Here is a 14,261-nt window from a genome sequence, read left to right on the forward strand (position 1 = left end):
GTTATTTCTTTCCATTAATGTCCTTATTTCTCTCTCTCTCTCTCTCTCTCTCGATCTCTCTCTCGATCTCTCTCTCGATCTCTCTCTCGATCTCTCTCTCGATCTCTCTCTCGATCTCTCTCTCGATCTCTCTCTACCTCCCCCCACCTTAATCCCCATCCTTTCCTGTGGGTGGGTCAACCACCTCACATCTACAATACATTCCTCACCCCCCAGGTGTACCAGCTACAAAAATGTGCCAGCAGCGTGCACGTTGGTGAAAGAAGGATGCTGCGACAAGCCGGTGTGTACCAAGCCAGACGGCACCACTGTGGACCTGACCAAGAACCCCAACGCTACCAGCATCTTCCCCCTCACAGCCGTCACCACTGGCGGCTTCACTGGCTTCAGGCCTGGCTACCTGGCTACTGCCGGAAATTCCATCATGGGGTCGTCACGTGAGTCTAGTCTTGTGTATTTTTCGGTTTCCGTGCTGGTGTGTTCCGTAGGTTATCTATGCTGCTGTGACTGGTCAAAACGAAAGTCACTCTTCTCCGACATCCAGGGGACACAGCTCGCAAGATTTCCAGCCAGTAAAAAGCAACTTGCGCCTGTGTAAATAAAAATACAAAACTTCAATTAAAGAAAAAATATATATAAATTAACCGACCTACTGAGTCTAACTTTTGTGGCTTTGTCGTTGAAAACAAAATTGTTGTTTTTTGAGGCCTAAGCAATGTGGAATACTATAGTGCTGCGTGTTGTGGTCTCACAGAGCCTGGCTGTGTGTACAAGGGCAGCCTGTACAGGCAAGGTGACACATGGGACGATGGCTGTGACTTCACCTGCAGCTGTGAAGATGATATCAAGAGACAGTTCCTCTGCAAACCCAAGTAAGTTACGCTCTGCACCTTTCGTGCGTTTCAGGTTCTGGGGGGGATGGAATTTATTTTGGGGGAGAGAGAGAGAGAGGAAAAGAGAGAATGTTTGTGTGAAGATGTGTTTGCGTACTTGCTTATGCATTGTCTGTCTACTTTGTGTGTGTGTGTGCATGCTTGCAAGAGTGTGTGTGTGTGTGTGTGTGTGTGTGTGTGTGTGTGTGTGTGTGTGTGTGTGTGTGTGTGTGGAATGCTGGATCACAAACAAGTGACTGTATACAGGGGTGGGAGTTGTTCCATCCCAGGAAGAATTTTGGCAACTTTTTTGGTTTTGTATACCTTTTTTTTTAATCCCTGGCAGGTGTTGTTTACACTGCGTTAGTGTGACCGGCGTGGTTGTGCCAGGGCAGCCGCCTTTCGCCATGTCCTAGACCTTCTGAAGAGGGTTGTAGGGACATTATAAGATGTTTGATGGGTTGTTGACAGACCAGCTTTTTTGTCGGTCCGAGGGGGAGCATATCGTCTTTTGTTTCATATTTATTGACCAAGGCCGAAGGCCGCGGTCAATAAATATGAAACAAAAGTCGATATGCCCCCCGAGGACCGACAAAAAAGCTTGTCTGGCAATAAACCATCAAACATCGTTTTTGTCATCATTTTGGTGGTTCAACATTAAGTGAAAAATCAACACAGGGAGCCATGGTTTGAAACGCGAGTTCTGTTATTATAATGCATGTTCGGGGCCCCAGCACGTTGTTCAAAGCTGGCGTGCGAAAGCAACTTACTGTGTGTGATTTGAGTTTATAATGTTGAGACAAGTATGTCAGGTTTGAGGATGCGAAGTTCTGTAGGTTCCGACTACAGAGTGGTGTGTGAAAGCAACAGCAAGCGCCTTTGAGACGATAGTGCCCACATGTTGCATTCGATGGGATTGTCGTATTTCAAACGAGGTGATTTGCTTGCACAGTCAGCGTTGACCATCTCACAACAGATCTGTTATGTGGATTATCGTGCGACGTTCGAGTCGGGGGCAAGGAATCGCAGGAAGCAAAGATGAGTCTTTTTCCATTGTCACCTTTCTTTCCGGTTGTTGGTGCATATAATATTGTGCGGACAAAATGATGCGACGGCGAGTGTTTTTTGCCTCCAAGATTTTGTGGTGTGGGTATTGTTTTGCTCGTTTCATACACACACCAAAACCTGAAACACACCCCACCCCACCCTCCCCCTCCCTCACAATCAGTCCATGAACACAAACACTGACACACACAAATTAATGATCAAGTTACACCCCCCAACCCTTCACTTGCACACCTGCAACGCAGACGATCATATTATTGATTAAATATTCATATAGGTCTAGGTCAGTGTTGGGTTTTTTGTTCTTGTTTGTGTTATTGCAGAATCTGTTTTCTCTTATTGCTACACGTGTCTCTTCATTACATTTCACCATCGCCCTACCACCCTGCCCCTCTCGGTATTCCACCCCTCGGTTTTCAGTGGTAAATATTAGTAATCGAATATTGAAGCTACGTTGAGTCAAAGGTCACAGAAGATTTGCATCGTGCAGCACTGCACGAATTGGGTCAAAGGACACAAACGATTTGCGTCGTGCCGCGAAGGAAAGATAATCGCGATCTTGTTTCTCATTGCCTCTCTGTTTTTCATAAGACTTGTCATTCTGCTTGCTCGGCTTTGTCAGATGTCTTCATTTCTTGTTGCTATGTTCTTTGCTTTGTTATTATTATTTTTTTATTTGCGCGTAGTTTATCGATACAACGTCTTGTGCACGGGTCAAAATGTGTGTGTGAGGGGTCAATTGGTTTGACTTAAACTTTCGTTCGTGTTTCTCCAAACAGAGATACACGCACTCCATGACTTTGTGAGAAGATAAAACATATCGATAGGTTTCATTTGTTTGCGATAAAGCATAAATGTATGACCTTTGATGAGGTAGTTTTGTTTTTTGTTTACATTTGCCAGTTTGCCAGTTCGTATTTGGAACTTGGCGAAGCAGTGTCGTCTGTTTAGGTCTGGGGAAACGCCAATGAAAAGAGCCGAAGAATCCTCGAGCGTTTCTATTGGGTTTGCTTTTGATTATCCATGTAATAGGGCTTCCTGCAACTATGGTAACCGGGGATTTATTCCCCGGGGAACATGAGATTTATTTCCCAGGTGCTTGTGAATGAAAACTCGTGAAAATGATGACAAGTAGTAATAGGGGGGAACCTGGCTCATCCACTTCTTTGTTGTCGGTGGATGTGGGTGAGCTCAAGCAGTTTTTCCCTCAACCAACGGAGTACATCTCATATCATTAGATTTACTCTCAAAATAACTCTGCCAGGGTTGTATGATCGTTGCGAAAAAGTGAATACTCCTGCTTTTAGTGAGACAAGCTTTCTACACATGCTCCATGTCAGTCCATGTGTTTCAGACACACCCACGCCAGTGACTGGCCTATATTTTCCCATGGAAAAGTTTGACTCAACAAAAGCAAGAGTATTCACTTTTTCACAACCCATACACATGTGACAGAGTTATTTCCGAACATCGTCTATCAACACTGTGTTGTTCACCGGGATTACGGTCACTATGGGGAGGTAACCCTGCCCAACGCCTAGCCATGGCAACGGGCCACAGCCTTTTTTAGGGGTTAGCTCCCCTTAACAGGGTCATTGTAGTTTCAGCGTCTTAGCACTTAGACTGAAGTCAATGCTGATATGTCAGTTGGGTAAGTATATAAATGAATTGAAAATTTTCGATTTCCGAACATTGTCTTTCAACAATGTGTTCTGTCCCAGGTGTTCCAAGTTCACGTCAGTGCCCAGCGGATGCAAACTGGTGAAGGATCCTCAGGGCTGCTGCGACCTGCTGTCCTGCCCCGCTGTGGTCACCACGGTGGACCCCACTTGCAAGGACCCCTTGGTCAACTGCCCAGACTACGGCAAGGACTCCTGCACCGGCCAGTATGAACCCTGGGCCAGGAGAAACTGCCCTCACTTCTGTGGTTACGTAAAGTGCGGTGGTGAGTTGGGCTTGATTTATGTGTGTGTGTGGGAGGGGGTTGGGTAGGGGAGGAGATGGTTTGGTGTGTGTGTGTGTGTGTGTGTGTGTGTGTGTGGTTCTGTGTCTGTGTGTTTGTTTCTGTGTGTTCGTGTTAGATTTGAACAAGTGACAAGGAGTAAGCCCTAGAAACCTGAACTGAGATGAAAGCTTCACTTACTAGCTACAGCAGATACCAACAGTGAGTCAATGATTTGGGATCGTTTTGTGGAAGGCTAAGGGTCAGGTTAATGGGTGTAGATTTCTGATCTGGCAAGTCATTGGGATTTAGCTTGTTTTAAGAGTCAAGTTTTTAAAACAGTGCTTTTCATTTGCATGGCTGTAACGTACATGTAAAGGCAGTTGCAACATTTGATAACATTTGTGTTCTTGTGGACAGAGTCCACAACATCAGCGACCCCCAAGGTGTGTGAAGACAAGCTGACCAACTGCCAGCAGTATGCACAGGATGCCTGCACAGGACAGTACGAACAGTGGGCCAGACAGAACTGCGCCAAACACTGCAACCTCTGTCCTACGAGTAGGTCTTCCCAATTTTTTGCTGCTCGCCAGGGCTGGATCGGAGGGGGGGAGGATTTTGGGTTCCAGAAGTCCCTCCTTACCTGGAAAATGTACCTTTTTTTCTCACTAGAGACCCCAAATGCCCCTTTCAAATTCTAAATTTCAACAGCATGTGGCCAGCCCCTGAACCCCTGAACCCCTGCCTAATTTTGGAAGCCCCTCCCTCTCATACATACAGTTGGTCCAGCCCTCTTCACTTAAATCAATGCAGGGATGTCTTACAGCGTCCGTAGTTTGCGAAACAAAGTACAGTTGGTGAAACCACAAAACTTATTTCAAATCCAAAAACTTTGCCGTCACTTCAGCAGAGATGGTGAAAAGTTTCATGACACAAAGACTGCCACAAACTTTTGATAATTGCTGACACTTTTACGGCGATTTTGGCAGATTTGCATGAAATCCTAGCAATATCTCTGCATTGGATGTATGTACTGATTGATTGATTGTACAAATCCTTAGCCAGACATGTGTATAACCAGTTAGTATATGTTAAACTGCAGCATCCATGAGAAAGATTTTTAGGTGCATTTGTATGAATTTCAAATCTCGCCGTAAAGAAATTAATGCTGCATACAACTTTAAAATGGGAGACAAAAAATCACATCCTGTGCTTTGGCTACTACAGTACTAGTTTTGTCATACAGTTTTTTGCATGTTAGATTTGTTGAAGATTTTTACATTTCTTTGCTGATTGATCTTGAACTTTAATTATGATACAGCAAAGCCTCTGGTTTAAGACCATCTAATTCAAGACCTTAGTTCCCAAAATGTTCTCTTCACAGGGTTTAGCCTGAAAGAAAAAGACAATGGGACATTTGTCCCCCTCAACCAAATTTTGATGGGACATTACATAGTCGAAGGCAAAAAGTGCAAAGCAGGATATAGGCGGTCTGAAAATGCTTTTGTCAAAAGATGCATAATAGTGGTGCCATATGATGATTTGCGAATGTGCCAGTGTATCAGGTTAGTGTGTGTGTGTGTGTGTGTGTGTGTGTGTGTGTGTGTGTGTGTGTGTGTGTGTGTGTGTGTGTGTGTGTGTGTGTGTGTGTGTGTGTAAGAGAGAGAAAGAGAGAAACAAGACAAAATAGAAGCAAGTTGTTCGACAATTTTGCCCCTTTCGACGCCATCTTCTTCTGTTGTTTCAATGCGTACAACACCTGAGGTTGATGGTCGAGGCAGTTGAAAGAATATCTTTCCTTGACCGGGAAATAACTACTTTTTTCTTTGGAGGCATTGCTTAATTATGTTGGTCTGTGTTTCGATCGATATCGCGTGTGTTGACAGTTTCCACAGAGGTAAACGCGCAAGCACAGATCGGTGCCGCACAGATAGTTCGCAGGATTGGTTGAATACTAATGAATTACACTTGAAAAGCCAAACACAACTCGTTTCACAAACTTGTAAGTTGCTCTGCTTGGCGCGCGCTTTTGCTTAGTTCTTTTCGAACACGACCGGTCCTCCCGTGAAAAGTGTGCATGGGGTGGCACAGTGGTACGTTATCTCAGTGTGCCCTTTGACGCACTGAAGGGAATTCCATGGGACATTTTGAGATGTTATGCGCCAATGGTGCAAGGCGCACCAGTAAATGAAACCTTGCTTCATGAAGTCTGCACTTTACCTCTAATATTAGACTGCCTCCTTTCTAAGACCGAATTTTCTCCAATGTTTGGAGATGTAACAGAGATCTAAGAACAAAATGGGGTGTCAGTGCTCTGAATAGAGACGAAATGATTGTGCAACAGGGTAACAGACGTTTCACTGTAGTCTGAATAGTTTTGACTAGATTGTGCTGATCCAATGTGTTTTGATGCACAGTTTTAACTAGATTGTGCTGATCCAATGATTTTTGATGCACAGTTTTGCCAAGATTGTGCTGATCCAATGATTTTTGATGCGCAGCTCCGCCCCAAACCACCAACGGCTGTAGAGACGTGCTGACCGACTGTCTGAGCTACGGCAAGTACGCCTGTGAGCCGCCCTACGCAGAGTGGGCCAGGAAGAACTGCAATGACACGTGTGGATTCTGCAGTAAGAGCCGCCTGGCTGGCTTTCTTTCTTTTTTTTTGTATTAGAGACAGCAACAACAGCAGCTAGTACAATCAAACCTGTCAATAACGATCGACCACCTAAGGAACCAACCAAAAGTGATGGTAAAAGACTGAAGGTGGCTATGAATTAAGAGATGAATTACCTAGAAAGAAACTTGTCGGGGATCCTTTGGGGTGGTCGTAACCGGCAGGCGGTCATTATGAAGAGGTAGTCGCCGGGTCAGGTTTGACTGTAGTAGTAAAGTGGTGCTTGAAATGTTAGGTCCCTAGGATGAGAGGACAGCTCCCAGTAAGGGACAATGACATTGTCAATGAGTTGAACCTAAATATCCCTTTCATGAAAGGCCACCTGCATTATGGAGACACTTGAATGATCTTAAAGGTGTCCTCCTGTTGGAGGTATCACTGGGTGGTAATAACGTGAATGATGAAGACAAAAATAATAGGTTCATTTGCTCTTAAAATCTTTGTGCTTGCCTCCCTTACTTGCATCACTGTTGTGATTTCAGGATTCTGTGTGTGTGTGTGTGCGTGCGTGCATGCGTACGTGTGTGTGTGCGTGCGTGCGTGCGTGCTTGCTTGTGCGCATGCATCAGTGTGCTGTGCTTCAGTCTGTCTGACTTCTGTCCAAACATATACAATGCATGAACATGATGGAAATGATTGTGTGTGTGGAGTTTTGCTTGCTTTACGCTGCATCGGGGCGATGGGTTTCATGTGAGGTCTGCTAATTCTCTCACCCAGCAGGTCAGACAACGGCAGTAGCATCTAGCTCAACAGCCAAGCCTATAGATATTGAGGGTGAGTCGCCAACACTCAGCTTTCACATGCTGAAAGTTTTCTGTCTGTCTGTCTGTCCACCCAGGCAAAGCCGTCGGCGCCGGAGGGGCTGGCATTTCCGGACACAGCACTGGTCTGTCTGGTGTGGTGGGAGGACAGGGTTCACAGATCGGAGCCAAGAGCCCAAGTGGTAATGTGAACACATGCAGAAGGAGACCCCTGTATCTGTCTGAAACAAAATATGCTTGGTTTATCTGAATTAATCGGGATAAAAGTCGCTTCTTCGTTTCAATGTTTGTTATTCTCTAAAGTGCCAGGAGATTGGTTCTGCATAACTCTCACTTATCTTATTGCACATTTAGAGTGCTTACGTCCCTTTGTTTCTCACATTTAGGCTCGGTTTAGTCAGAACAAATGTTGGTTTGGTGATGTGTTGCAACCTTGTTATTGTATCATGGTACTGAAGCCCCTGGAGCAATTTTTTGATTAGTGCTTTTGTGAACAAGAAACAATTAACAAGTGGCTCTATCCCATCTCCCCCCCTTTCCCCGTCGCGATATAACCTTCGTGGTTGAAAACGACGTTAAACACCAAATAAAGAAAGAAAGAAAAGAAATCATGGTACTGAAGGTAAAGTTTCACCCATCTAGGTGCTGATTAAATACGATGTAGCTGTACCTGTAATGGGAGGCCCCTCCTGTGGGAGAAAAGCTCCAGATGAACAACAATGTTGGCTGTTAGTTCATTGATTAACGTAGCCAAAGTATCCCTCAATACCAAAGTATCCCTCTCATGAAAGTACGCCAGCAGTGATAGTTCACTCTTGGCTGCCCCTAAAGGTGTTCTGTTGCGACACTCACCACTGTAGTATTCACAAAGAAATCTGGATACAAATTTTGCTGGGAAAATCTGCTTTCTTTTCTGCTTTATTTCTCTTCAGAACCCTAGTCACACAAGGTTTATTCAATTAAACATGATACAATAATCAAACGAGAAACAATAGGGACACAAACTCAAGCGAGCGCTTATATTAAATGGGCAAAGTCAAGCTGGCTGCACAAAGATTGGGCCCTTAATTTGTAGTAAAACACTGCGCGAAGTCGACTTCAGTCTCAACATAAGGACAGCCTTCAAAAAGAGGAAAGAAATGGAATTGGGACACTCGGTAAAACCCACCTCTCTTAAATCAGTCTCCATCACACCATGTTTCACTTTGCCTTCAGGTTGGGTGACGCTGCTCAAGGGAGTGCATGGCGTTCCCAACGACGACCTGTTCCGTCTGTGGGCCGGTCCTGACACTCGCAACGCCAACAACTCTCGCGCCATGGCCCCTACTGACGAGTTCCCTGGCCATTACAAGTCAGCCCTCTCCAACTACTGGGACACCTGTAGCTTTGACCAGGTTTGTCTATGGGGTACTGTGGGGTACTGTGGTCTATGGGGTACAGTGGGGTACTGTGGTCTATGGGGTACTGTGGTCTATGGGGTACTGTGGTCTATGGGGTACTGTGGTCTATGGGGTACTGTGGAGTACAGTGGAACCCCCCTTTTAAGACCTCAACAAATCTGAGAAAAGCGGGTCTTAAAAACGGCTGAGTCTTAAAATGGGGGTAATTTTACAGAGGTTATTAACAGAAATTCTGACAGAGAAACGGCTGAGTCTTAAAATGGGGGTAATTTTACAGAGGTTATTAACAGAAATTCAGAGAGAGAAAGGGCTAAGTCTTAAAATTGGGGTAATTTTACAGAGGTTATTAACAGAAATTCAGAGAGAAAAACGGCTGAGTCTTAAAATTGGGGTAATTTTACAGAGGTTATTAACAGAAATTCAGAGAGAGAAAGGGCCGAGTCTTAAAATTGGGGTAATTTTACAGAGGTTATTAACAGAAATTCTGAGAGAAAAACGGCTGAGTCTTAAAATTGGGGTAATTTTACAGAGGTTATTAACCTCTTCACTGCCACAGTATAACAGCATTTTGGTATTGCTGTGTGCCAGGGCAAAATTTCGCTTTCTTCGGTAGGTTCACTAATCTGTTCACTGCTCGATCATTTATTGAGATATCTCTTAGATCTTTGGCATGTGTTTTGCTTATACCCTTGGCTATTATAGGATGACATGATCATTGGACTTTGTTTGTGATTGTTATAGTAAAAATTGATATAATGACCATTTTCGTCAAAAATTACAGTTTCCGGACTTACACACACACAGTGACACACATTGCAGCACGTAAAACCACACAAAACACTGCTAAAACTGGTGTCAAACATCAGGTACTCACATTACAGCCCATAAAAGTATTCTTCTGTGTGGTAATCTATAAATCACTTCTTGTAGAGCTTCCAGAACACTGTATCGCTTGAAAACAGGTCTACGAGTTGAGGTCGGACTTTCGGCCGCCATTGTGAATGGCGAGAATGCTAACACAGTTTTCAACACGTGGTAGAACGTGGTAGCAACTTTAGTAACTTATCCGAACGGCCTATGGGAAAGAACTGTGTTTAGAACCCCTACAAGTACTTGGACAGTGGTTACCTCCCATTTAGTTTTCAGAAATGTCCTGAAATGTTGGTGACACAAATCCCACGTATGAGATACGGTTATGGGCGTACGACAAACCAAAAGTGACCACGTATTACATACGGGGTGGGCAGTGAAGGGGTTAACAGAAATTCTGACAGAAAAACGGCTGAGTCTTAAAATTGGGGTAATTTTACAGAGGTTATTAACAGAAATTCAGAGAGAAACGGCTGAGTCTTAAAATTGGGGTAATTTTACAGAGGTTATGAACAGAAATTCAGAGAGAACAAGGAGGGAGTCTTAAATAGGAGGGTCTTAAAAGGGGAGGTTTCCACTGTATACTTCGTCACTTCAAAAAATGTAAGAAAATCAGATGTGAGAAAAGAAAGAGAGTCTGAAAATGAAGGTAACTTTTCTATTTGATAGCTTGTTTCAAACAACTTTTTTTTTTCCCCCAGTGGAAACTATAGCTGTCCAGTATAAAAGCATAAATAGTTTGGTTTGGTTGCTCAGGGGGCCCGGGTAGCTCATGTGGTAGAGCACTGGACTTGTGATCGAAAGGTCGCTGGTTCGAATCCGGGCCGGGCCGGACACGGGTCAACTTTATGTGCAGACCCAGAGACGGTATCCATCTCCCACCCCCGTGTCACCACAATGGCACATTAAAGATCTTGGTCATTCTACCATAAGTGCAGATGGCTGATACCACATAAACACGCATACATCAAAAGCCGTGAGGGCAGCAAAAGATGGAGGACCTGAGCAATGGGGGATGAGAGGGTTTGTGCTCTCATCAGTAATTGTTATCTCCACTACGAGGCCAGAATGATTCCCATTTTGCTTGAAAGAAAGACATTATTGTTGTGTTCTGTTGTTCCAGCAGCAGTTAGGTCTCTTGGTGTTCACGTGACATGTAAATGCATTTACCATGATGCTATGACATGTCTTCACCAGGTGAAGGTGTCTGTGTGGAATAAGGGACAGGAGAAGGCTAACATCATTTTCGATGCCCGTGGCACAAACAAGATGAACTGGTTCGATCCTTCACGCATCATCTCCTCCACTTACGGTGACATTAAGACTGCTGCCCATGCTGTGTTCAAGCTTGAAGGGTAAGTGATGTGTACTGTTGAACCCCCCCTTTTAAGACCCCCCAATTTAATCACATATTCTTACTCCAATTCTTATGAATGCATTGACTTTAGTCCCACATGCTAGATGTCGAAAAACCTCTCAAATTACCTGCCCTTAGTAGGGTGGTAACCAAGCTAAAAGCGACGCCATAGCCGTTGCTATGGCCTGACCTTGCTCGGTTACCCATAACACCCTGCGCACTACGTGAGCGCCAGCATCCGTAATAATCATTCTCGACTTTCGACAACACACGGTGGACGTGTCCGAATTTCGCTCTCACTTTTGGCCTTCACATGCCTGCTCGTCCGTGAGACTAGCCGGTTCTTGGGGGTCTACCTGTCCGTCTACCTTTTGGGTGAGATCTTTCCTTTTTACGTTTGGAATGTAAATGTTGATAGCTTTGTTTTGAACACGCACGCAGATAATTTTGTTCTGGGTGACTGTTTTTCGCCGGTCTTAAAATGGCCGACAACAAAGCTAAACTGAGTGCGAGACTGGAAGGCGACAAGGCTCTTAGCCCAGTTAAGAAAGCTAAAGCTAAGGGTAAAGCCAAGAACGTTGATTTGCCTATTATGCGGGTAGAAGATCCGTCAAATAGCACTTCGTTTGATGTTCCTATCCCTCCGAGGACGGGTTCCGTTCGTTCACAGCTCGCGTCCCCTGATGGGGGTGAGGAGCCGGGGCCTTCAGCCCTGGGCTCGTTAAAGTCCGAATTGTTTGATTTTATTTCTCAACAGTTTGCGTCTCGCTCTGGGGTCCCTCCTCTGCCTCCGGCGGTAGGGGATCCTTCCTCCCTGGCTTGGCTGGGGTCGTCGTCGTCGTCGACTCCGGCGACTCCTGCGGATGGGGGGGGTGGCCGGGCGGCCATTTCTTCTGCGCACTTGCTTGGTGCACCTGACCAGTTCGGGCCTTCCCTCTCTGCCTCTGGTAGTGCTGCGGTTGCGCTCGAACACTCTCTCCGTAAGGAGAGGGGGTCTGCTTCCTCTCTTTCTCTTCCCGCTCAGCTTGCTTTTAGCAACACTGCAGTGGGAAGTCAGCTCTCTCCCCTTGTGGGAGAGGGAGAGAGGGGGCATGGTAAGTCACAGCCTGGGCTTGGTCCCACCTTGTCCCACTGGGGGCAGGGGGCTGTGTCAGCTTCTCACTCTTTCCCACCCACTGGGCGGGACTGGGTGGGGGCTGGTGTAGCGGCTCACCCTTTCTCGCCCGCCGGGCATGATCGGGTGTCCGCTGTTGGACTGGCGTCTCAGTCAGTGCCGCTATTGTCCACTGCTAGCAGCCGCCCCTCTCCCCAGCAGGGGTGGTGGGGTGGTGGGGCAACGGGACTACAGCAGGTTGACGGGTGGGGGCGGCCTTTCACGGTCTCGCCTCTCACTCAGTCTTACCCCTCGCAGGGTTCGCTTGCTGCAGCTACGAGCCAACTCCCACCGCATGCAGCGGGCGGGGTAGCTCAAACTGGCCAGACTGGTTTTGACTGTTGGGGCCAAGCGCCCTGTCAGCGGTCTACCGACAATGGGCCTGGCGCGGCTTTGTTGGGTGGCCCCCTCCCCCCTCCTTCTTGGCGGGCCTCTGTGCCTACTATCTACCCTTCTACCCCAGTGGGGGGATGGTGGGTGGCAAGCGGGATCGGGTCACGCTTTTGTTGCTCCTGTCTCCCCTCCTGTGTACAGTGATACTGTAGAGGCTGGGGATTCGGATTCTTCTGTGGAAGATGAGGAGTGTGTAGTCTTGCCTTTTGGGTTTAGGCAAGCCATGAGAAGAGCGGCTTGTGTGGCAGCTCGTTACTTTCCGGAGGGGGTGGTGGATTCAGGACAGGATGTCTCTTTTCCACCATCCGCTGCGAATGATTTTCGGCCTTCGCAGGAGAGTTCACAATCGTTTCGTTTTGTGGAATCGCCTGCCGTGGCTTATCACATGTCGCAACTTTTGGCTCGACCGGCCCCTCAGGGCAGCGGTCTGTCGCCGACTCCTTTCCCTTTGTTGCATGCTCATGATACAGCGCCTGCTTCAGCCGATCCATGGCTAGCGTCAAACGCGCAGGCCACGGCTTTTTCGCCGTTAGTGCAGAAAAAGCTGGACTGGAATGTGAAGTCAAGGAACTTTGTTCAGACTTTTGCTTTGCCGAGGGCAACTTTGCCAATTCCGCCGGAGTTGCTTGCCTTGTTGCCAAAGCAACCTTCTGCTAAGGAAGGGGTCTCGTTCTCGGACGCTTCTCTCTCTTCTCTGGAGGAGATAGGGCGTCTTGATCTTGAATTGGCTTCTATGGCAGAGTCTTTGCTCCGAGCTCTTACTCGAGCTGTTGCTGGCTCTTTGGAGCCTTTTAGACTCAGGGAAGACGCCTCAGCCAGTGACATCTCCATACTGCTTGCTGCTTTGGGGATGGTGAATTCTGAGAGGATGAGCATTTCAGCGAGGCTGTATGCTCATGCTGTCTTTTCACGGCGTGATTTGCTGCTTTCTCAAGCAGGCTTTTCCCAGCAGTCCACTGTGGACTCGCTGCGTTCCTCGCCTTTTGTTGAGGGCTCTCTCCTGGGTAGAGTAGCCCTGGATGCAAGGCAGCGGGAAGTTCAGGAGGCTAAAGACAGACATCTCGTTGGGATTTCGTTTAAAATCCCAAAGAAATCTCAGTCTTCTTCTAAGCCTTTCTGGAACAAGAAGCAGCACAGCTCCTCTCGTCCTAAGGAACAGGGAGATAAGGCCGCACCAGCTAAGGGTGCTCCTTATCCTAAGAAACCCTCGTTCGGGAAGGGGAGGGGTGGGGCTCGAAAGCCCTCCCCCCAATGAGGCTCTCCCGATCACATCACCCCTGTTCCCCCCACTCTTGTGGTGGCGGGGGGCCCCACCAGGGCTATTTCCATGTGGCAGGCGTTAGTGCACAGCCAAAGGATTTTACGGGTGGTGCGATCGGGATTCCGGCTGTTGTGGGAGGGGGAAAAGGCTCCCTTGACCAGGGTTCCTCCTCCCTTTCGTTTTCCGGCCAGCCAAGAGGCCAGAGTGGCCATAGAAACAGAGATCAGGTCTCTTTTGGCCAAGAAGGCTATAGAAGAGATTGTGGATCACTCCTCGCCGGGGTTTTACGGACGCCTGTTTGTAGTGCCCAAGGCGTCGGGCCGCTGGAGGCCTGTTCTCGATCTTTCGTTCTTGAACAAGTTTCTTCGGAAGATCAAGTTTCGTATGGAAACACCAGCTTCGGTCAGGGAGGCCCTACGCCGGGGAGATTGGGTGACTTCGGTGGATTTGACGGACGCCTACTTTCATATCCTTATGCATCAAGTGGACAGAAAGTGGCTTCGTTTCCGC

General features: G+C 47.0%; 1 protein-coding gene across 2 annotated transcripts in view; it reads left to right on the top strand.

The window, feature by feature from the left end:
- Positions 1-14,261, top strand: part of LOC138974150 (uncharacterized) — a 127,960-nt gene that overhangs the window by 98,512 nt on the left and 15,187 nt on the right. For both annotated transcript variants that reach the window (XM_070346848.1, XM_070346858.1), the window contains 8 exons: positions 217-437; positions 755-872; positions 3,659-3,882; positions 4,300-4,440; positions 6,381-6,509; positions 7,395-7,499; positions 8,533-8,711; positions 10,785-10,942. In XM_070346848.1, coding sequence (XP_070202949.1) covers positions 217-437; positions 755-872; positions 3,659-3,882; positions 4,300-4,440; positions 6,381-6,509; positions 7,395-7,499; positions 8,533-8,711; positions 10,785-10,942 — 1,275 coding nt within the window. The remainder of the gene's footprint in view (positions 1-216; positions 438-754; positions 873-3,658; positions 3,883-4,299; positions 4,441-6,380; positions 6,510-7,394; positions 7,500-8,532; positions 8,712-10,784; positions 10,943-14,261) is intronic.

This window comes from Littorina saxatilis, linkage group LG1 (genome assembly GCF_037325665.1).
Source record: "Littorina saxatilis isolate snail1 linkage group LG1, US_GU_Lsax_2.0, whole genome shotgun sequence".
Taxonomy (NCBI): Eukaryota; Metazoa; Mollusca; class Gastropoda; order Littorinimorpha; family Littorinidae; genus Littorina; species Littorina saxatilis.